Below are 25,061 nucleotides of genomic sequence, written 5' to 3'. Positions count from 1 at the left end.
ACTGAAGTTTCCCCAAAGCCCAGATTGCGGAGACGCGGGAAAAGTGTTAACTTGTATCCACACTAAAAGGAGGCTTGTTCAAGAACTAAAAGAGAAGCGATTTGAGCTAGACGAGGGCAGGTTCGCGACCAGGGAACTGGGTGGAGGCAGGGCAGGGCGGTAAGCGGCGACCGGCCCGCTGCCCACTGTCCCCCCGCCCCCGGCCCGCGGGAGTGTGGAGGCAGGGCAGGGCAGGGCGGTAAGCGGTGAGCGGAGCCGGGGCCGCGGCGGGGTGTGCGCACGCGCGCCGGGCAGCGCCGGCTACGCCGACAGACCCGCCTCCTCCGCGCGGTCTCCCTCCACGGTTACCCCGGTTCTCAGCCCCTCCTTTCCGCGGCGCTCGAGGGACCATGGCCGATCCTCGCGTAAGGCAGATCAAGATCAAAACCGGCGTGGTGAAGCGGTAAGGAGCCGGAAGCGGCGCCGCGACTGCTGCCTCCTCTCCCTCACCTCACGGCGGCCCGAGGGGCCCGGCGGAGCGCAGGCCCGAGGCGGGCCCCGGGCTCCAGGCCTCACGTGGGGCTCCGCGGCCGGTGGGCTCGGGGCGGGGACGGAGGGGGCGCGCGGGTGCCCGAGCCCGCCGGCCTGGCCCCTCCGCACCCCGCGCCCGTTCCTTCGAAAGCCCGGCGGGGGAGAGGCAAGCGTCCCTGGGCCGCACCCCTCCCGCGCCCGCGGCCGAGGAGACGGAGGGCGGCGGCCCGGCCCACTGCGGTCCTGCTCCGGGTCTCCCCGGAGAACCTGGCCGGAGGGGGCGCTTCCAGGCCTCTACCTGCGCTCAGGTGGAGGCGCGAGCCCGTTCAGAAGTTTAGGAGGGCGTCCCGAGGCCGCCTTCATCCGAAATGGGAGCAGGCGGGCGCCCTGTCATCCAACATGGCAGGCGGGACAGTCCCAATCTGGGCCGTGAGCTTCCAGCGCTCTCGACAAACTTCCGAGGCCTCGCTCTCCCCGGCTAGCGACCCCGCGGCTCGCCCCAGAGCCTGTAGGATAAGCAGCCATCCTGGGTAGGCCAGTCTGGTAGTTCGTCGTTATTCCAGCCGTGGTTAGACACTGGAGTGCTTGTGAGAACTTTATTGTTCAGACCCCAAAAGATCAAACTTCCAAGAGAAAAGATGAACAGCCTTCTGAAGAAGCAGGTTAATTTGGCAGTGAATCTGTCTAATCCTAGCTCTCTGGCTTCTTCCTTTTTGCACACCTTTCCTCCCTGTGTTGATATTTTTCACCAGAGGGATGACAAGGCAAAGGGGAGAATGGATTCACTTAACGAAGCTGTTGCCTCTGAGGCTTATTAGTAGAGCCTTACACTGTCCTCTCCTAGAAACTGTTATTGTTAAGGCAGTTAAGGAGACAGGATGAGTCGTAGTGAAGTGGACAGCTTTTCTGAAGTGAGACTGCTTGGGCTCGAGTCTTGATTCTGCCATGTTATGTACTGTTGAAGACATTACATCTGCCTCAGTTTCCCCCTTTGTAAAATGGAGTACTAGCCTCATGCAGTTGTAGCACCTGCTGTTGTGTTTAACAGTATGTGGAAAGTACCAGTACATGTTGACTAATACTATGATTTGTATTCCTGTTTTACAAATGAGAAACTGAGCTTTGAAGTTGAAATAGAAAAAATAAACTTGTTCGGGGTCATTGCTAGTTAGTGGCAGAGCAGGCAAAGAACTGAGGTTTCTAACCTACAGTCTTTTAAGTTGCAGTGCCCCACCCCAAGGGTATTTTTTTAATGTGTGATAATAGGAGGAGAGTTGAGATGTGTAATTGAAAACATAATTTGCACTGTTACTCACCCCAGAGTTCTGTTGTTCACTTTTGTTTTGCTTACTTCGGTTATGTCATTTTTATAAATCTATTTGGCAAAATGATTTGCCATATATATCCAAAAGGATATGATGAAGAGTGCTTTAGATGGAAAGTCATGAGAAATGACTTCTTTTTTATTGAGATATAGTTGATTTACAGTAGTAATTTCAGGTATATAACATAGAGATTCAGAATTTTATTTTTTATTCTCCATTTAAAGTTGTTACATTGACTGCATTCCCTGTGCTGTCCATTCCCTTACCCACCTGGTAGCCACTAGTTGGCTCTGTGAGTCAGTTCCTGATTTGCCATATTCATTAGTGTGTTTTATTGTTTAGATTCCACATTTTATGATAACATACAGTATTTGTCTTTCTCTGTCTGACTTACTTCACTGGTCATAATGCCCTCCAGGTCCATCTATATTGTTGCAAATGGCAGAATTCCATTCTTTTTTATGGCTGAGTAGTAGTCTATGGTGTCTGTGAGTGACATTTTCTGTATGCATTCATCAGTTGATGGATACTCAGGTTGCTTCCATAGCTTTGCTTTTGTAAATAATGCTGCTCTGAACATTGGGGTGCATGTGTCTTTTCAAATTTGGTGTTTTCATTTTCTTCAGATAACTACCCAGGAGTGGAATTGCTGGAGCATATGGTGGTTCTGTTTTTAGGTTTTGAGGAACCTTGATGCCGTTTACCATAGTGGCTGCAGCAATTTCCATTCCTCCCCACAGTGTACAAGGATTCCCTCTTCCCCACATCCTCACCAACATTTGTTATTTTGGGAGACACGCTGATTTGGGACATCCCAGGCGGTGCGGTGGTAAAGGACCTGCTTGCCAGTCCAGGAGACACAAGAGATGGGAGTTAGGTCCCTCGGTAGGAAAGGTTCCCTGGAGTGGAAAATGGCAACACACCCCAGTATTTTTGCCCGGAAAATTCCATGGACAGAGGAGGCTGGCAGGCTACAGTCCCTGGGGTTGGAAGGAGAGGACATGACTGGGCACAACCACAAACACTTATTTGCATAATTACGTTTCTAGGCTTTCAAAAATTCCTAAGTACGTATAGATGCTGCTCGGAAATAAAGTTTTGTTTTCATTTTATTTCAATAATAGAGCATTATCAAAGTTTAATTTTGATTCTTTATACTTACATATATTTATCATTTTAATGAAATCCTTTCATAATTTACTGTAATATCTCAAATTATAAATTAATCAAATGCCTACTGTATATTTTTTCATGGCTGTTCTGTTGGCATTTTGGTTAGAGCTTGTCTGTATGTACTGAAATGAGATATGGTTTAAAAAGCTGTAAAACTTGTATTTTAGCTTTTTATTAACCACATTTTGCCTTGGTAGGTAACTCTCAACCTGTAAATATTTTTGCTATTCTCTCTTCTGTTACTTTTTCCTGAAAATTATTTTACTTTGACTCCTTCCAACATCTGCCTTAGTATGCTGTTTTTTAGAATTCTATGTTTTACTTCAGCAAAGGAAGGAGAATAGATGAGGCATATGTGGCAACACGTTAGTAATTGTTGGAGATGAATGGTCATTTGTCTTCATTATATTCTTCTCTATATAAGTTAAACATCTTTTATTATAAAAAAGATGCATTTTTTAGATGCATTATATGCATTTTTTTTCCTCTGCAAATTTAGTTTCAGAGTCTTCTCAATTAGTTTCATGATTCAGACATGTTCTTGGTTTTATGAATTCCCGTTCATAAAAGCATTGGTTTTAGAAAGCAGTCATCTAAAATTCAATTTCTGGTCTCAGCACCTTTTTTCTAGTCAAGATGTTCATTTCCCATAGCCTCATTTATCTTCAGAAGTAACAACTTTTATTTGGAAAAAGAGATTTATAAGTCATTCAAGCCCTGAATTCCTTCAGTTTTCTTTCCAGGAATTGAAAGCCACTTAGAAATATATTCTAGGTATTAGTCCTAGAGTTCAGTTTGGGTAGGCTGTACTGGAAAAATCTAGGAGCCTGGTAGGCTGCAGTCCATGGGGTTGCTAAGAGTTAGACACGCCTGGGCGACTTCACTTTCACTTTTCACTCTCATGCATTGGAGAAGGAAATGGCAACCCACTCCAGTGTTCTTGCCTGGAGAATCCCAGGGATAGGGGAGCCTGGTGGGCTGCCGTCTATGGGGTTGAAAGTGACTTAGTAGCAGCGGAAGTGACTTAGCAGCAGCAGCAGCAGTACTAGGGAGGGTAAATTCTTAAGAGTTTAGTGTCTAATCAGATCTGCTAAAATTCTTCAGGTGATCAAGGAATTCCCTGTAGTGGGCTTTAATTTAGAAAGAAATCTGGGCAGGCAGATGGAATGTTACTGGAGTATGGAAACAGGCAATAAATAGATGGTGGTATTTGGCAACAGGGAGATCAAACAGTGAGTGGAAAGATGCACTTTTCAGCATGTTGGCCAAACAATGACTTCAGACTGTAAGGAAAGAAGCCTCAACAGTGCTCTAGTCATAGAGAAACTTTGTTACCTCACATTGTAACAGAGGCAAAGGATCTGACTTCCAGAAATAGATTTCAGGAGAAGAGGTTAGATTCCTAGAAACAGGAGAGTCCAGTTACTAGGAAAGGGTTGTTAGTTAGACAGCATTGATTCTGACTTGGTGCTGAGTTTCTCACTCCTAGGACTTGCCAAATATCTCTTTCCCTGCAACATGATTGCTTTCTCAGGGATAATTCTGGCTGTGAACTATGGAGATATATGTGTACTCAGAGTGAGTAATTATACTAAGGTACTTTAAGAAGTAGCCAGTGTTCACATGTGATTCATTGTTAGTGGGTATTGGTTGGTAGGTTTGGCTCTGGCAGCCTCTTTTTAAAGATTTGAATCCATGCTCCAGATTGCTAGATCTACTTATCTGTGACTGGGTCCCAGCTAATCTGGCAGTCCTAGCAAGGATTACCAAATATGACTCCAAATTTCTTCTTTTCCAGTGCAGAACTGTACATCTGTTCTTCCCCTTCCCTTCCCCCTAGTGTCTCACTGGCATCACTTGTAGGGTTTACTTGGGACTGAAGGGTTTCCAGGATGTGGAACCTACAGTGCTGAAGTTGGGAAAGTCTCACGCAAACCAGGATGATTTCTATTAGTGCTTACATGCCTACCAAACATAGCACTGTTTTCTGTGTGCTGTGATTATGTGGAGACTATTTGATGATAGTACAACTGTGAATTAAATATTGTACTTTACTTAAGTTAAAATTTAAATGCATCCTGTAAACATGAAGTTTTGCCATAGTAGCCTTTTTTTGTATTAAATTATGGTGATTTAGAAAATAATTTTATCTGAAGAAGATGTGGCATTGTTTTTTTTCTTCTGGTTTTATTGAGATAGTTTTTTTAAATTAATTTTTACTAGAGTATAGTTGCTTCACTGTGTTGTGTTAGTTTTTTCTGTACTGCAAGGTGAATCAGCTCTACATGTACCCCTTTCTTTGGGTTTCCTTCCCATTTAGGTCACCACAGAGCACTGAGTAGAGTTCCCTGTGCTGTATAGTATGTTCTGGTTAGTTCTCTATTTTATGCGTACTATCAAAGTGCATATATGTCAATCCCAGTCTCCCGATTCTTCCCACCTCCCCTTTCCCCCTTGGTAGCCATGACACATTATTAATATTTTATAACTGAAGCTTATACCTCTTAATCTCTCCCAATTATTTCCCTCCCCCTATATGCTTCCCCTTGGGCAACCACCTGTTTATTCTATGTTTGAGTCTGTTTCTCTTTAGTTATATTTGTTCATTTGTTTTGTTCTTTAGATCCCACATTTAAGTAAATCGTACAGTATTTGGTTTTTTTCTGACTTATTTCACTTGGCATAAGACTCTCTAAGTCCATCCATGTTGTCACAAATGGCAAGATTTCATTCTTCTTTACGGCTAATATTCCATTGTATGTGTGTATTGTGTTTATCAATCACATTTTTCTTTACCCATTCCTCTGTTCATGGACTCAGTGGAAATGAGTTTGAGCAAACTCCAGGAGATGAGAGAGGAACCTCGCATGCTTCAGTCCATGGTGTCACAAAGAGTTGGACACAGCTTAGTGACTGAACGACAATAACAACAGCAACAACAAATTCATGGGCACTTTGCAAATGCTGCAAAGAACATAAGAATGTATGTATCTTTTACATTAGTATTTTTGGGTATTTTTTGATAAATACTCAAGAGTGGAATCACTGGATCATATGGTGGTTTTATTTTTAATTTTTTGAGGAATCCCATACTGTTTCCCATACTGGTTGCACCAATTTACATTTCCATCAGCAGTACACAAGGGTTCCTTTTCTCCACATCCATTGTTTTCTTTTTGACAGTAGCCATTCTGACAGGTGTGAGGGATATCTCATTGTGGTTTTAACTTGCATTTCCCTGATGATGAGTAGTGTTGAGCATCTTTTCATGTCCCTGTTGGCCATCTGTGTATCTCCTTTGGAAAAATGTCTATTCAGGTCTTCTACCCATCTTTCTGTTTTTCAAATCAGGTTTTTGGTTTTTTTTTATCTTGAGTTCTGTGTGGTTTTCTGTATAGTTTGGTTATTAATCCTTTCTTTGTCAGAAATGTGTCTTTAGACAGCGTCTACAGTTCCGTAGGTGACTTTTCCCTTTTGTTGGTAGTTTGCTTTGTTGTGCAAAAGGTGTTTAGTTTGATTCGTCCCATTAGTTTGTTTATTCTTGTTTTTATTTCCCTTGCCTGAGGAGACAGATCCAAAAAGATATTGTTAAGACTGATGTGAAAAGTATAGTACCTATTTTTTCTTCTAGAAGTTTTATGATTTCAGATACTACTTTTAAGTCTTATTTTTGTATATGGTATGAGAAAGTAGTCCAATTTGATTCTTCTGCATATAGCTGTCCAGTTTTCTCAATAGCATTTATTAAAGATACTCTTTGCCCCATTTTTCACTGAAGCAGAAGAAAAAATAGCATTTGTGTTTTAAATGCTGATATGTTATTTCAGCTAAATGACATATGTCTACCATAAGTTTCCAAGTATGATTTCTGTTTATAAATAAGGATTTTTTTAAAAAGCTGTGTTTATGGTAAATTCAAGAAATTCTTCTGCAAGACTATGTTTTCATTCATTTAACATGAAAGAGGTTATTTAATAACTTTAAGTCAACTTATTTTTCAATAACGCTTGCTAAAAATGCCCATTGGTGAGTGAATTAATTGATTAAAAATGCTTTCTGAAACATATCTTTTTATAACCATTTTAGGTTGGTAATGGCTTAAAATCCAATGTGAACAAAGAATGTTAGGGCACTGGAAATAGCTCTGACATTGGCCCGTAGTTTTTCTCTGATTAAATGAAAGTGACACCAGTAGATTAGAATGAGACTAGGACAATTCACACTGCAATTGTGTTAGTTTAACTTTAACAATCTTTTAACACTCTTGTTTAAATGTAGCTGACATACCATAATTACAAATCTACAAGCCTTGATTATAGAATTTTACATCATGGATCTGTGGGGAAATTGTATTGATTTTTTTTTTTTTTATAAAGCAAGGACCTTTCCCAAACTGTTGCATCTTCCCAAGTTTGTTTATATCCATACCTGTAATAAACAACTAGGTATGACATATATATTTATATATATACACCCACAGGCACACCCACACACATACGTTGTATGGCAGGCATTAAAAAAGCACAGGAGGTAAGTAAAATTGCCACATTGTTAAGTATATATGTAATACGTTAAGTGTGTAGATATGCTGTTACATATTTTATATTGACCCAAAAGTGAAAACTGGATGACACATGTACTTCGTGAAAAATACGAGTGACTCGTATGTTATATGGAGATTTTCCGCCATTAGTTGTACTTGTCTGTTGTCTCCCCTTTAGTTGTAATTGTATAAACTCACCCCTTTTAAAGTAATTATGGCTAAAAATAGGATGGACACTATCTGGGAGAGGTTTAGGACATGGCCTTGTAAATTTTTCTTGTAAGCTTTAGTAACTTTTATATTTTAGTGTTTTCTCCTCTTCTTCCACATCATAGGCCTTTGATGTGAGTTAAAGTAAGTTCAGCCAAAATGGCCAACTTCCTACCTTGAAATTTAGCCAACTCTTTGGAATTTCTGTATCGTATCCAGTTCTCCAAAGTAGTGGTCAAAGTCATTGTCAAAATGGATTGCAGGTGGTCAGCTTTTCCCACCTTCTGCCAGCTACTTGGCAAACTGACTCTTAGGAGCTTACACAGCTGGCAACCAGATGTCTCTCTCAGCTGGAAAGGAAGAACGCTAAGGCCACTCATGACCATGGTTTCCCAGCACAACCTGTGTTGTTCTGCAAGTTGAATATGGAAATGAAAGATTCTTTGACTCCTGTGTGTGTGTGTGTGTGTGTGTGTAGATATGTTCTGTGTTTTCATTGCATTTTTTTGTTTCATAGAAAATGTTTAAAATCTGTGGTAAGCCAGATTGGAAATTTTTGTTAAAAATAGTAGTCCAGAAGTATTTAAAATATAAATGCTTAGGTGTGTGGTCTTCCTATTCCAACTTTCCATTTCCAATAATACAATTAATAGAACAAAATTCCAACTGTGATGCTGTTTAATGTTTCCAAATAGAGCTCGTTTTAAAATAACAATGCTGATCCAAAGATCATTTATTTAGCAGCCTCATTCAGAACCTCTGTCTTTGAAGCGCTTGGTATGGTGTTGGCATCTAGTATATGTTCAGTAGAAGTCTTTCCAGTGGACAAATTCATGTCTTATTCTATAAGGATTTTTAAAAATAATTTTGTAAGCTTTAAAAAAAAAGTACTTATTTGGCTGTTCCGGGTCTTAGTTGCATCCTATGGGAGTCTTTGATCTTCACTGTGGCATGTGAACTCTTAGTTGCTGCGTGTGCGATCTAGTTCCCTGACTGGGAATTGAACCCTGGCCCCCAGCTTTGGGAGTGCAGGGTCTTAGTCACTGGACCACCAGAGAAGTCCTTCTATAAGGATTTTTTGACCTGATAAGCAGTAGGGAGCTATTGAATCAATTGTGATGTGACAGCATTGTAGTTCTTAACCTTTAAAAGCCCCAGTTTTCTTAGCTGGAAAATGGGTTAATGATAGTATCTTTCTTGTTCTGTTGTTTGGAAAATTTTAAGGTAATCATGTAAAGCACTTAACCCAAATGCCTGACGTTATGTTCAGTGTATGTTCATATGTGTTCAGTATTTACTAACTGCCGTCATTATTATCATCATCATTCTGTAGATGTATAAACAGTGTAGTCTCTCCAGGAGAGACCCTGGAACTTCAGTTCAGTAGCTCAGTTGTGTCCAACTCTTTTCCACCCCATGGACTGCAGCATGCCAGGCTTCCCTGTCCATCACCAACTCCCAGAGCTTACTCAAACTCATGTCCATTGAGTTGGCGATGCCATCCAACCATCTCATCCTCTGTCATCCCCTTCTCCTCCTGTCTTCAATCTTTCCCAGCATTAGGGTCTTTTCCAGTGAGTCAGTTCTTCCACAGTTGAAAAGCATCAATTTCATCACCGCTCAGCTTTCCTTATAGTCCAACTCTCACATCCATACATGACTATGGAAAAACCATAGCTTTGACTAGGGGGACCTTTGTTGGCAAAGTAATGTCTCTGCTTTTTAATATGCTGTCTAGGTTGGTCATAGCTTTTCTTCCAAAGAGCAAGCGTCTTAATTTCATGGCTGCAGTCACCATCTGCAGTGATTTTGGAGCCCCCAAAATAAAGTCTGTTACTGTTTCCATTGTTTCCCCATTTATTTGCCAAGAATTGATGGAACCGGATGCCATGATCTTTGTTTTTTGAATGTTGAGTTTTAAGCCAGCTTTTTCATTCTTCTCTTTCACTTTCCTTAAGAGGCTTTTTAATTCTTCTTTACTTTCTGCCATAAGGATGGTGTTATCTGCATATCTAGGTTTATTGGTATTTCCCCCAGCAATCTTGGTTCCAGCTTGTGCTTTGTCCAGTCTCGTATTTCATATAATGTACCCTGCAGATAAGTTAAATAAGCAGGGTGACAATATACAGCCTTGATGTACTCCTTTCCCAATTTGGAACCAGTCCCTTGTTCCATGTCTGGTTCTAAATGTTTCTTCTTGACCTGTATACAGATTTCTCAGGAGGCAGGTACAGTGATCTGATATTCCCATCTCTTGAAGAATTTTCCACAGTTTGTTGTGGCCCACACAGTCAGAGGCTTGGCCATAGTCAATAAAGCAGAAGTTTTTCTGGAACTCTCTTGCTTTTTCTATGATCCATTGGATGTTGGCAATTTGATCTCTGGTTCCTCTGCCTTTTCTAAATCCAGCTTGAAAATCTATAAGTTCTTGGTTCATGTACTGTTGAAGCCTGGCTTGGAGAATTTTGAGCATTACTTTGCTAACATGTGAGATGAGTGCAGTAGTGCAAAATGAGTACATTTTTGCCTTTTGCATTTCTTTTTCTTGGGGATGGTCTTGATCACTCTGTCCTGTACAGTGTCACGAACCTCCGTCCTTAGAACTTGGAACGTAGGATTCTGTCCCTGAAGCATGCTTTCTTTTTAACATTTTTTGGCTGTGCCACATGGCATATGGAATCTTAGTTCCCTGATCAGGGATCAAACCTGTGTGCCCTGCATTGGAAGCCCAGAGTCGTAACCACTGGACCACCAGGGAAGTCCCATGCTTTCTTTTAAATTGTGGGAAAGAAAACTTAGTTGTTTGTCATTTTCACTGATTGGTTCTAGAGAGAGAAGGGAGGAACGTGAAACTTGTGTTTTGAATTAATCTCCAGTAGTGGCTATTTTTCTTTAAGTTGTTGAGGTGTTGATCCCCTATTGAAGGCCCAGCAAAATATCTCTGTTTATGTCAGTGACCCCATATTTTTTAACACCTTAAAAAAATACTGTATCAACTTCTTTACCATAATGTGTCAAAGCCAGTTTCCCTCTTATTGCACTTCCATACAGTTTATCTCAGGGAAGAGTAATCAAGCAAGTAGTAAGTTTTTAAGAGTCCTTATTCTGGAATCTATAAATGATTCACCACAACTGTCAGAAGATGTCCCTGTAATTCTAATGCTAAATTATAGTTATTTTCAAACCCTCCTTAATATTTTTTAAACTAAGTTCCCTATTTGTTGTTGATATTCTTTTACCTGTGCTAAAGAAATATCTTACGGAGCCTTATGTGTGCACATATGCTTTAACTTAGGGTTTATTTGTCTCCAAACAAATAGGCATCTACTTTTCACTGAATAATCCTCAGCTTCTGAACTCTACTAAAATGATATGCTTTTAATGTGCATCCATTGCCTGAAATACATGTGTACTCTATGAGGCTTTTGAAAACCTGTAAGTCTACGGAAGTGTAAGTCATCTTAAGTTACTGGTACAGTGCTTTTCATTTCAAACCTAGGATGTTAAATTCTAAGGTCTCTGCACTGTATAAGATTTACAAGAATTTTCTTAAGGCCAAGCAGTTCTTTTAGTCTTTTTAGGGACCAAAGGGATGGTGTATAATACATTGCTTGTACTAAAACAGGCGTTTAATACCTATTTGCAAATTGAGCCAAGGAATGGGGAAATCCAGAAAAGAAGTCAATTATATGAGGGGGAACACCTCACATAATTGAAGTTTGTTTTTATAACTAAAAGTGAGAGACTGAAAAGAGAGAGATTGCTGAATACTCCAATTACACTTCAAAAGAGCAATAAAATAGCTGCAGGTAGTCACAATCTTCACTTACAGACTTTTGTCAGGATGGTGTTTTTGTTAGAGAATTGAAAGATAAAATATGTTTATATCAAGGATTTCTTTAAAAGTTAACAACTTTGAAGGATTTTTTTTTAATGTAGTTTTAATTGGAGGATAATTGCTTTGCAGTGGTGTGTTGGCTGCTGTGCACCATGAATCAGCCATAAGTGTGCATACATCCCCTTCCTCTTGAGCCTCCCTCCCACCCTCACCCAGGAGTTTTTTCAACTAGAAAGTTTGTTGTGGAAAAGTTTTTAATTATTAGTAAGTTTAATCTAAAAAAGGTTTTGTAGTTTACCTAGAGCTAACCAGAGCACCATCTCCTTTTGATTCTAATTTACTAAAATTGTGTGTGTGTGTGTGTGTGTGTGGTGTAACTGCCTATTGTTAAGTTACTTACATAAATAGACTCATCTATACCAGGATTTTTTTCCTGAAACCTAAGAAAATAGTAAGGATATAGGTAAATTGAAATCTTATTATGGGCAGTAGGTGATGTTTCAGAGAAACTTAACATGGCAAAGTTTTGGGCCCAGTCCTTAAGGAATTTTTGTTCTATTAAACTATACAGTGTGCATATATCTAAACATTTATTCTTAGAATTGCAGGTATCTCGTATCTCTTTACATAAATCCAAAATCTTCAGCTTTCTCCTGAGCTTTAAACTCATTTTAAATTATTGAATTTATGCCCTTATTTTAGTATCCTCTGGTTTCAAACTTTATCTGACACCAAACTAATTATTTTCTCAAATGTGATCCTCTTCATCTATTTTATGAAGGAAAAAAGTTATTTCATGTATGAGAAAAATCTAGAGAAAGCATAATAAACCTGAAATGAAATAATATAGTTACACTTGCAGTGCCCTTTCTGAATTTGTTCCTTTTCTTCTTTGCCTTTAATTATTATTCCGAATTTGATCTTTATCTTCCACACATTTGTTTTTTTGGTTGCGGTGCGCGTCACGTGGAATCTTTCCCATCTTGGTGCACGTCATGGTTTCCCAGGATTGAAACCATGCCCTGTGCAGGGGCAGCTCCAAGTTTTAACCACTGGACCACCAGGGAACTCCCTCCACACATATTTTTAAACTTTCAGTTTATATGTAGATATACATGAACCATATTAAAGTATTGTTCTGCACACTTAACTGCCTTATGTAACTAAAGTACATCTGGAAGGATACATAGGAAACTGGTCATATTGGTTGTCCCTGGGAGATAAGCTGTATAACTGAAGACAGGGGTGGGAGGAAATTCTTATAATTTTGAATCATGTCAGTTCAGTTCAGTTCAGTCGCTCAGTTGTGTCCAACTCTTTGCGACCCCATGAATCGCAGCACACCGGGCCTCACTGTCCATCACCAACTCCTGGAGTTCACTCAGACTCACATCCATCGAGTCAGTGATGCCATCCAGCCATCTCATCCTCTGTCATCCCCTTCTCCTCCTGCCCCCAATCCCTCCCAGCATCAGAGTCTTTTCCAATGAGTCAACTCTTCGCATGAGGTGGCCAAAGTACTGGACTTTCAGCTTTAGCATCATTCCTTCCAAAGAAATCCCAGGGCTGATCTCCTTCAGAATGGACTGGTTGGATCTCCTTGCAGTCCAAGGGACTCTCAAGAGTCTTCTCCAACACCACAGTTCAAAAGCATCAATTCTTCGGCGCTCAGCCTTCTTCACAGTCCAACTCTCACATCCATACATGACCACAGGAAAAACCATAGTATTACCTATCAAAATATAGATTCATTTAAAAATTATGAGTAGTGTCATATTGTGGGAATCTTTTTATAACCTAGTTTTTGTGCATATCACTGTGCTTGAGATTTATTCATGTTGAAATTGTCAGCTCTAATTCATTCTCTTGTGTGAATTTGCTAGTTTTTTTTTTCCCATTCTCGTGTTGGTAAATATTTAGTTTTAACTTTTTCCAGTTTTACAAATGATGCTACAATATACTTTGTTAAATATGGCTTTTAGTGCACATATGTAATAGTTAATGTAAGGCAGAATTTTATAAGGCATGGGCCCTGAATGGATTACAGGTATATGAGAGTGTAGCTGTCCTTAATCTTCATGATGGGCAAGTATGGCCAAGAAGAGCTGTGGACTATATGGGGGAAGAACCTTTCAGACAAAATGAACAGTGTATTAACTGTTCATTAATATTAATACAAAGGCTTGGGAAATAATAATTGGCCTGTTTGGGGAAGAACATCCAAGTGACAAAGGGGAGGAAGGGCAGGAGACACTTTGAGGAGTAGGAGGGAGAGGGTATAGATCCTATGGGACCTACCTGTCATGTGAAGATTCGGGCTCAGGTCTCAGGAGATGTCACCACCTCTGCAGAAGTTCCCTGGCTGTCTCCTTCCTCTGTTTTCTTAAAGAACTATATGTAATAGCCCCCTCTTATCCGTGGTGGCTGTGTTCTTTGATTGGAGTCGGGTGGGGGGTGTGGAACAAAGAGAAGGGGGAAAGGACAAATGAATGTGCCTTACCTTGATCCCAACCATTTGTTCTCACAGACTATCTGCCTTCTGCTGTTCTAGCCCCTCAGTAGAAGAGTCACCACTTCTATTGCAGGGCTTGCAGTCATTTAGGAGGCATTCCTGGAATCCATTCCGAGTGCTTTTTAAAAACCTTTCTAGAAGCATAGCTATACATGGTATACATAATATCCTGGAGAAAATATTGCATACATGAACTTAATAGTGTTAAATAGCCTTTTGTGGGACAGTTTACGAAGCTTAACACCCAAGTATGTATAGCTTTTTTCCCATGCTTACCGAGATCCTAGAAACTTGACTATAAATAACACCTTTGCAGTGTAACTGAGTCCCTAATTGGAGAATGCTTGAATTATATTGTGTTAACTTGGTTTCATGTTTAAATTTTTTCTGCCTCTTGCTTTCATGGAACATTATCAGCCATTCATGTTCCGGCTTCTAGTACTTTGTACTTAGGTCTGTTTACATTTGTCTCTGTCTTTTTGCTACTGCTAACATGTTTTAATGGCATCCCACTCCAGTACTCCTGCCTGGAAAATCCCATGGACGGAGGAGCCTGGAAGGCTGCAGTCCATGGGGTCGCTGAGGGTCAGACACGACTGAGTGACTTCACTTTCACTTTTCACTTTGATGCATTGGAGAAGGAAATGGCAACCCACTCCAGTGTTCTTGCCTGGAGAATCCCAGGGACGGCGGAGCCTGGTGGGCTGCCGTCTATGGGGTCACACAGAGTCGGACACGACTGAAGTGACTTAGCAGTAGCAACTTAGCAGCAACATGTTTTAGGGGAACTTAGACTGTTTTATTTATTTCTGAATCAGATCAGATCAGTCGCTCAGTCGTGTCCGACTCTGTGACCCCATGAATCTCAGCACGCCGAAAATCGAAATTGTCAGAAGTCTTGCCTTTTATTATTGCTTTATTTGAACTAGACTCTCTTTAGCTATCATAATATTGTACATTCATCTCATCTAGTATATAAGCTCCATGAAGGCAGGGATCTATTCCCCAGAGGCCTGACACCAAAAAAAAAAAAAAAAAAAAAAAAGACTCTTGGTAAATATAAAATGAATGAATTTACTCAGTGGCATTTTAAGTTCCTTGAAAACAGAAACAGTATCTCATTCTTCATCTCTCTTTAATATATTTAAACAGTCTTTTGAACTATTTTCAGTATAGACATGGCACAAAATTCCAAAGGTACTTAAAGATAGATGCACAGTGAAATATAGGTCTTCACCCCTATCTGTTAGGCACCCAGCTTTTCCCTCTTGGAGCCGATGTTATCACTCATTTGTGTGTGTGTGTATCCTTCTAGAGATATTCAGTACCTGCCTAAGTATTTACATTTATGTCTTTAAAAGCAAATGACAGTTGTTGGGCTCCACTCTGCAGGCCTGCAAAGCCTATACTTGCCCAGTTTCAAGGCCAAAGAAAGAGCCTGGAGTCAGCAACAGAGATATCAGTGGTTTATTGGATAGAGGGAATCTAACATGTCTGAAGCAAGATCCTGGAACGATACCTCACCACGTGTGGCAGATGGCAGGCAGGATGTGGTGGCAGTTTTTGTGAGGAGTGAGCGGGGTTTGGCAGTTATAGGGGGAATTGATGTCAGGTTGACTTATCAGTTACCAGGGAAACTGGCAGAGATGCACACTCCTCACTGCCCCTTTGATAAGAACAGTCACTAGTTGGGGCCTTAGGCAGCTAGATAGGAAGATCAGTCCTGTGGGTAGCATATAGATGAAGCAGGCGCTGGCTGAGCATAGCATGATACGTATAGCAAGCAAGAGAACAGCCATCTTGAGTGGCCTGACCATACAGTAGTCCTCTCTGTAGACACTGATTTTAAGCGTGTTCTGTATGGACATACCACATTTTTTTTAAAACCCAGTTTTCTATTAGTTTTCCCTGGTATCCCAGATGGTAAAGAATCTGCCTGCAATGCTGGAGACCCAGGTTCAATGCCTGGGTCGGGAAGATTCCCCTGGAGAAGAGAATGGCAGCCCAATCCAGTATTCTTGCCTGGGAAATCCCTCGGACAGAGGAACCTGGTGGGCTACAGTCCGTGAGGTCACAAAATTGGACACAACTGAGCCAAACTAACACTATTTCGCTTTTCTATTGATGAACTTCTATATTGTTTCCAGTATTTTATTGTGAAAAATACCTCAGTGAGTTTTCTTGTATGTGTGTAGTTTTACAAACATGCAGATATATCTGTAGAATAAATTCGTACAAGTGGAACTGTTGGTGTAGGGAAAGAGAAACTTTTTTCTGTATGCTCCTAAACACTCTGGCTGGGACCTTGTATAAATTAGACAAAAGACAGATTAACAAGGAAAAAAACAAATTATTAACACAAAAACACAGAGAAATATTCAATAATGAGTAACTCAAAAGGATGGTTAGAACTTGGCCTTATATAGCATCTTAACAAAAGAACAATAAATTTGTAGAGAAAAGATAATACAAGGGAAAGGAGCTTTGAGTTTCTAGCAGATTATGAGAAGGTAAATATTGGGGAGATAACTATTGAATGGTAAGGGCTAATCAGTAAAGTTTGTTGTGTAGATTCCTCTGGTTCTTCTCTGGGCTGGTAAGGGTCTAGAGTGATTAATCTGGTGGTAACTTCTGTCTTGTGGTAGAGAAGAGAGGAGAGACACCATTACAAATTTATGTCCCGATTTTAGGTAAGTGGGAGAGGGCAGATGACGCTTCTTGTGTCTGCTTTTTCTCAGTTGCCTTCAGCTCAAAATTATCCTTATGTTAAAGTGACCTATTTTGGGGTGGGATCTTCTGGTGGGATCTTCTGCTGCCATTCACTGGCTTAGGTGGCTCATGTGTTTTAAATTTTGAGAGATACTGGCAAGTTGCCCTCCAAAGAGTTCTATTTGTAATTTCACTGATGATTTAATACAGTGGTTTGTTAATATGCAGTTTAATATTCTTTTGATATGGAAAGAATTAAACTGTTGGGAGGAAAAATTTTCCTCTACCCTCAAAGATTCTTTCAGCTGGTCTAGTAATTAAATTGACATGAGACAAATTAACAAGAGAAAATCCAATTTAACTTGGTATGTACAGGAACCCCACATACCTGAGCATTTCAAAGACAGAATAGAAAAATGAGGTAAGCATGTCAGTCCAAGCTAAGGAATGGAAAGGAGCCAGGGCCTTCAAAGGAGAAGGGTATAGTTCATAGAACAATAATAAGAACAGTAAGAACAGATGTTTGGTAATTAGTTGTTTGCCCTGCCATATAGATGGGTCACTCAGATAGAATATATTTTTGCTAATAATTCAGATTCTGGGGAAGACACACAATTTAAATTCTCCTTGGTAGTTAAGGGAGGGGCAGAAGTTTCTCTTGATCCGCAGGTTCTTCATTGCCTTTTAGCTCAAAACAATCCACGTGTCAAAGCGGCACATTTTAGGGAGGCTCATTCCGAACCCCTTCAGTCCCACCTTTGAAACTTCTCTGAGAAGTCTCACAGTCCAGAAGTTGAGTTGGTAGGTTACTTCACCTCACTCAGTCTCTTAGTCCTGACAATAAGTCGGTTCAGTTAAACAATTGTGTCTCATTTCAGGCCCTGGAGAAGGGCACAGCAACCCACTCCAATATTCTTGCCTGGAAAATCCCATGGACAGAGGAGTCTTGCAGGTTACAATCCATGGGGTCACAGAGTTGGACACAGTGAGTGACTAACACTTTAACTTTTCTTTCTTTCTTTCTTTTTTTTTTACACTTTAACTTTTCAAAGTCAGTCTTAGTTCCTTAAATCTGTTTGGTCACTATTTGAGTCAGTCTAGGTACGTTCTTAAACATGACATTCCAGCCAAAACCTTGGCAATATGACCAACGTTTCCAATTATATCCTGTTATAAGTAGATCAGATTCCTTTTGAATTTATGCAGATAAGTATAGTGCTATGAAAATAAGAATATTCAGAGTTTCAAAATTCTGGAAGGATCAGATAGGGAGAAAGAAAGAAATGATTCAGTTCTGTTACAAAGGCATAAGTTACCAAATGGCTGTAAGTCATAGTGAGCTTAAGAGGAAAGGCTTTTTAACATCTGGAAAACAAAATGTTAGAGAACCAGCATGAGAAGTCATAAAGATTATGATCATCCTTATTAGTTCATTTAATCTCCTGTAACTAATTATTGTTGATCTTCATCTTAGGTTAGCAGCTTTATAAATCAGTTTTCCATTAAAGTTTTAGAAAATTTTACCCAGTTCCATGTTATAAAGAATCCTAAAGTTATAAAAATCCTTCATTCTAGAGTATTTGTCAGGATCTTTTCTATGAATTTCCTTGAAGGTGAAGCATTTTGTAAAGCATCAGAGTAAAGCAATAGTTGTATATGACAAATGATTTAAATGTCTATTTTTACAGATTCAATGAGTTCATTATAATGGAATTGACAAGGAAGTTTGGTTATTTCTATAACATTCAACATATTAGAATAATAACTGGAATTAAAGCTGTTAATGTTATACCAGGATACATCTAATTTGTAAGAATTTATTTCAGGAGCACTTAGGTTAATAACATAGATCTACACAAATCTAATCTAAGAAGGTTTTAGCATCACTTATTTGACATTGCTTGCCATGTAATTTGACATACCAAATAAGCCTAATTAATATAGCATATCTCTTTTTATAAGAAGAAAGAGCAAATCCTTTGAAATGTTTTGGGGCCCTCTGAAAAATCCCAAAGTTTCACAAGAGGTCAAAAGGACTTCAGTCTTTGGTTTTGGGAACTTTGTCAAAAGTACTAAAAGATTTGGACATTTGACTAAATAGGATCACAGATTGTTATGAAACAATACTTAATTATATATTTCACCAAAGTGATAATACAAGATTTCAAAGGCAAATATATTTTAAATATAGCATTGTGTATGTGTCCTTCCTAAACTGCCTAACTATCCCCGCAACCACAAGTTGGTTCTCTAAGTCTGTGAGTGTCTTTCTGTTTTGCAAATAAGTTCATTTGTATTGTTTCTTTTTAGATTCCACACATAAGGGATGTCATGCAATGTCTCTCCTTCCCTGACTTCCCTCACTCAGTGTGGCAATCTCTAGGTCCATTCATGTTGCTGTAAATGGCATGATTTCATTGTTTAGTGGCTGAGTAATATTCTATTGTATATATGAACCACATCTTCTTTATCCATTCCTCTATCTGATGGACATTTCTTGGCTATTATAAACAGTGCTGCAGTGAACATTGGTGTGCATGTATCCTTTAGCATCATGTTTTCCCTCATAATAGCCGTTGTAATTCTAGGTTGTAACTCCTCTGAGAGCTGGCACCAGTTTAGTAGGACCCTAGCTACAAATGGAATTCATCCCACCTTTCTGTCCAGCCATATTTCAGAGTCCTTAGCCTAATGGTTAGCAAGCCAAGTTCTCAGAACACAAAACAAGCTTATAAGATGTTGGCCTTTAAAAAAGATATGTCTGCATCTTCCAGAACTGCAGTTCTTACACTTGCTTATAAAATAGCAAGTGTTGCATTTACTTCTTTGGGCTCTCATAAGGAGGAATTATATGGAGTATAACCTCTTTTGTTAAAGGAGCCCCTGAAGCTACTGTTACACTACGTTGTATTTGCTTAGCTTTGTCTTTCAGTGAGACAGTTGTTTAGGGTAAGAGGTCTCTCTAAAAGAAAATGTTTTTCTTTCTAATATAGTCAATTTAATCTCAATAGTGACTCAAACCAATAAACCTTATTATGGCTTAACCAGTGATGAAAGAGATGTTCCATATGAGAGTACAAAAAAAAAAAAAAAAAATTGTAGCACTTATAAGATTCAGTAAGTTCACTTTCAAAGATAGTCTCAAAAATTCAGGTCCTTCATTGAAAGCTACAGAGGTTGAGATGGCAGATGCCCCTTATGGACTGGGACAAACTCCCTTGAGAACTGGCATAGCAAGTACAAAGAGATTTTCTGAAAGCTTGTCTATTCAAGTGGCCACCAGCTGTACCCCAGTAAGCACAGCTTCTGGATGGCAGAGACCAGAGAGACTGTTTTTGTTCACTAGTCACAAAGCCAAGCTCTTAAGATGTAGAGCAAGGAAACAGTGGCCATTTCTGGGAGGCAAAGGATCAACAAAATCCATGAGTACTCATACCAAATAACCAAGAGTCGCAAGGCAGAAGGAGCTAGTTCCAGAAATATTTTTTCCTGCTAATCTATATTTAGAAAGGGAAAGAACAAGACTCCTACCACCATTCTGCTTCCACCTACTGCAGATAGAGACTTGGATGTCTGTCATGGTGAGAATTGCACCTTTTGCTGGCTCTTGTCAGAGGTCCCAGAATCTTCCTACTCCACCGTGGGAGTGAGCGGTACCCAACCCATGAGGTCTCCTGACTTTCTTGTCAGAAGTGTTGGAAAGGACAGTTTTTCCTCTGTTCTTCAAAGGTGTTTTTGACTGGTCTAGTAATCAAATTGATATAACACAGATTAATACATTAAATTTTATATATAAAGGAAACCCACATACATAAGAGGTTTAAAGACAGAAGGGTTAAATGATGTAGTTGTCACAGTATCTGCAGAGGATTAGTTCTTGGGCTTACTGCAGACAACAAAGACCTTGAATGTTCAAGTCTCAGTCGGCCTCCTGTATCTGCACATTTCTCATCTGTGGATTCTGCCAACCAAGAATCGTAGACATAGTACACAATCCAAAGTTGTTTGAATCTAGATGTGGAGCTGGTGAGTACAGGTATATTTATTGAAGAAAATCCATGTATAAGTGACTTGTGATTCAAAGCTGGGTTGTTCAAGGGTCAACTGTATATATGCTGTCCTAAGCTAGGAGTGGAAAAGGGCATCAAAGAGGGGAAAGACATTTCACAGGACAATAAGAAGAGCAGATGTTTGATTAGAAATTTGCCCTGCTATATAATGGGTCACTCAGTAAAGTTTATTTTTTCTAATAATTCTGACTCTGAAAGACCTTCAATTTAAATTATTCTTAGTAGTCTAGGAAGGGGCAGAAGTTTCTCTTGAGTCTGTGGGATCTCTATTGCCTTTTAGGTCAAAATAATCCATATGCCAAGGTGACACATTTGGGGAGGCTTGTTCTGAATTCCTCCAACAGGATAAATGAAACTGCCCAAATATGCTTAGTGTTTATAGGAAAGTGCTTTCCACATTGTTGAAATAACAAGATAAGGACAGATGAGGCATACAGGTAAGTTGAGCAATTTAATTTCACCATTGACTATAGTCCTAAAAGGAGAAACTCTTTTTCCTTTTGAAACACTAAATTGTAAAGTTGATGAAGCACCCCTTAGGGATTCTTTATCTTCCAGTTTCCCACTGCTACCCCTCCCCCCAGCAAAAACAACAAGCAAGGAGATAATTGTCTCTGGATTATTCAGCTAATTACTGGTAGAGCTAGAACTGGGAGGCTTTCTACAAGTACTACACTCCACTTGGTCATTGCACAAATGTGAATTCCTTAGAATGGCTTTTTCTGTTCTAAACTGTTGAAAAAATATTTTAAGTTAGGTTTTATTCAAAGTTTGATCCTTAAATCTAGGTTTAGGGAACTTTGACCATAAGTTGTTTCTCTGTTTTATTATTTGAATTTTAGTTTTTAAACAATACATTTGTGAAAATCTGAAGAATAACTATTGGTTATGCTAGAACTAAGCTTAATAAATAGTCCAGTTTTACTTTGTGAACATTACTTTGATATTCAGTTCTGCGTTAATGTTTTTACTTAGGAGACCATGTGACTTGCTTTGGTTTGTGAGAATACCATCTTGATTTCTCCCCTTAAGAGAAATTTTGGAGAGTTCTTTAATATTTGTTGAAAATGGTAAGATACTAACAGATTAGTTATACAGATGTGCTGACAATTTAAATACATTTTGAGCAGAGCCCTAAAACATTTTTCAAATACAAATCTAAAAAAATCTAAAGGAAAATACATATCTAAACTTTATGTTTCAAATACTGTTGCCAAAAGCTATCTGGTCAAAGAGATTAAGAATAAGCAGAATAGACTTTAAAAGACCAATAGCACCTTGCTAGCACATTGCTAATAAGGACTAATAGGTACTTAAACTGATGAAAGTGATTCAGACAACAACGTATTAACCCCCTACGGTGCTCTGTGTTTTTTTTTTTAAGCTGTTAATAGACATTAGCTTTTTAAAGAAAGACTAACACTTTTATATTCATTTTCTAAGCTTTTGGTACATTGCTGCTGCGACTCTGAACGACCCCATAGACGGCAGCCCACCAGGCTCCACCGTCCTCTGGATTCTCCAGGCAAGAACACTGGAGTGGGTTGCCAGTTCCTTCCCAATGAGTGAAAGTGAAAAGTGAAAGTGAAGTCACTCAGTCGTGTCCGACTCCTATCGACCCCATGGACTGCAGCCTACCAGGCTCCTCTGTCCATGGCATTTTCCAGGCAAGAGTACTGGAATGGGGTGCCATTGCCTTTTCTGGCTTAGTTGCTCCGTCGTGTCCAATCTTTGCGACCCAATGGACTGTAACCTACTGAGCTTCTCTGCTTCTTCAGGGGAACTTCCTGATCGAGGAATTGAACCAGGGTCTCTTGCATTTCTGGCGGATTCTTTACCAGCTGAGCTACCAGGGAAGCCCCTTTATGTTTCATGCTTCATAGTAATGCATTTTGTATATATATTGTTCATTCCTGTGGTCACACAAAAAGTACCATCTAGACCACAAATTAGGAGCTATGCTTTAGTTTTCACTTTTAAGAATTATCAAAGCCCCCAATTTTTGGTCAAGTCTTAATTTATCCAAATTACATACATTACAACATTATTTAATCCAGTTGATACATTCTTCAGCATTTACTTACATCATGCAATCAGCTTCAAGGTTGTTTGAAAACGAAGTCAAATCTTTATTAGCTTTAGAGCAGTATTTCACTTAGGATACAGTGTTAGATAAACTACGCTTGGATAAACTAAGTTTGTGACTTAAACTTATTTTAATAGCAAGGTCAGTAGTTTTAATTAAAAATAAATATTATAGCATTGCTTTGAGTTATAAATAAATATTATACAAAGTACTGCCTTAAACTCAATGAATGATGAGAGAATTGCTGAAAACAGAAAGGCAGTCATATATCATTTTTAAAATTGACTTGCTGGATACTAATGTTTTCTGCTTCTAAAATTTCTTCTCCGTACCTCCTGCTCTTACCTGTAGCTTCCCTTTGCTTATTTTGCCAACATAAAAGGACGTGGGAACAGCAATGTTGATTTTTTTTGAGCTTTCACGGCATGACATACATTAGCTAAGTGTTTCATGTGTCTTTATTGTTTAAGCCTCATAATCCATATGTGAAGTAATTGCAGTGAGCCCCATTTTACAGATGAAGAAACAAGAGTTTAAATAATTTTCCCAAAGGTAAACAAACAACTCAAAAATGGTAGTAGAGCCAGGATGAGAGCACCTGTTGAGAAACACCAGTGTGCTGACTCTACCTTTTTGTTTTTACTTTGACAAATTTATAAAAGTGGTGAGACTGTATGAGGTCATTAGATATAGAAAGGTGAATAATACCTTGTGTTTTCTCGGAACTCATGGTGTCAGAGAAAGACAGAGGTCATGTGAGTCAGGTCAGAATGCTCTGTGAATCCAGACAAGGTTATGACAAGCTGCCTCTAGGAGAGTTTTTAAACCTTGGCACTTTTGACGTTTTGGCCTGGTTAATTCTTTTTGGGGACTCGGTGAAGGCTCTCCTTTATATTGTAGGGTGTTTAGCAGTAAACCTGGCCTCTACCCTCTAGATGTCACCTTCCCTCTCCAGCCTTACCCCCAACGCACACATGTGTGCATGCATATGCACGCACACACGCACACACACACACGACAACCAAAATTGTCTCCAGACGATTGTCAAATGCTCTACTGGTAGGTAGGGAATAAAATTGTCCTTGTTGAGAACCACTGCTCTAGGGTTAGAGAAAGCTTATCACAAGTGACACTTGAGTGAAATCTTGTAGAATTCACATTCTAGATAGAACTAATAGGTACAAAAGCATGGAGGTGTGAATCAATGTATTTCAGAAGTGAACAAAATGTGATGGCTGGAGCACTTAGAGTATGTGGGTATTGAGGAGATAGTAAGAGAATAGTTGACAAAATAATGGAGGAAAGAAGTCTAGATTTGTAGTTGAGGGACAGTCTGACTGATCCACACCATATTTAATTCTAGCCAGTCTTTTGAGTCCACTGGTGTGGTTAAGTACCTTAATTCTATAGTTGATTATCAAATCTTTAAGAACTCTGTTATTGCAAATCTCAGGCCAATTAATTTGGCTATTGTTTGTCATGTTGCTAGAAAATGGCATGGAAATGGACAGTTTATGTTTTTTTGAGGAATATGTTCTGAGACCTTTTCAAATCCCCCATATTGGTGAGTGCAGTAATTTTCTTAGATTCCTTTACTACTGTTATCACTACCATTAGCAATTGACTTATTTTCTGGCTCTTTTTCTCAAAGAAATGGATTTTTGTTTGTGGTTAGTTCTTTTAGTAGAGTTGTATCACACATAGACGAAAGAATCACTACATTGAGATTGGATTCCAGACAGTTGTCAGACTCGTTCACTGTATTGATGACTTGTTCCTGAACACCACAAAGCTGAAAACTATAACTATTTCCGCAAAATTAAAACTATATTACATGAACATTTTAGGATATTTACTGAAAAAATCCCATGGACAGGAGCCTGAAGGGCCTCAGTCCATGAGAGTTGGACATGACTTAGCGACTAATCTACCACCACCACTGAGAGTTAAGCCCTCAAATGTTAAGTCCACAAATGTCTTCTGTATTAATATTTTGGAGACCAGTGACATATAGGGGAAAAATAGTAAAATTTTTTTACACTTTAATTTTATGACTAGAGAGGTTGGCAGAAGAAGGGAAGGAAT

The 25,061-nt window shown here is 39.4% G+C and overlaps 1 protein-coding gene across 1 annotated transcript in view; it reads left to right on the top strand.

Annotated features, from left to right (window-relative positions):
* Window positions 1–245: 245 nt before the first annotated feature.
* The window catches only part of TBCA (tubulin folding cofactor A), an 81,195-nt gene continuing 56,379 nt past the window's right edge, over window positions 246–25,061 (top strand). Inside the window, exon 1 of the mRNA XM_027552927.1 lies at window positions 246–442. Coding sequence (XP_027408728.1) covers window positions 390–442 — 53 coding nt within the window. The 5' untranslated portion in view covers window positions 246–389. The remainder of the gene's footprint in view (window positions 443–25,061) is intronic.

Source organism: Bos indicus x Bos taurus, chromosome 10 (assembly GCF_003369695.1).
Source record: "Bos indicus x Bos taurus breed Angus x Brahman F1 hybrid chromosome 10, Bos_hybrid_MaternalHap_v2.0, whole genome shotgun sequence".
In the NCBI taxonomy this organism is placed as follows: Eukaryota; Metazoa; Chordata; class Mammalia; order Artiodactyla; family Bovidae; genus Bos; species Bos indicus x Bos taurus.
The sequence above is the reverse complement of the archived record's forward strand: the minus strand, read 5'-3'. Positions and strand labels throughout refer to the sequence as shown.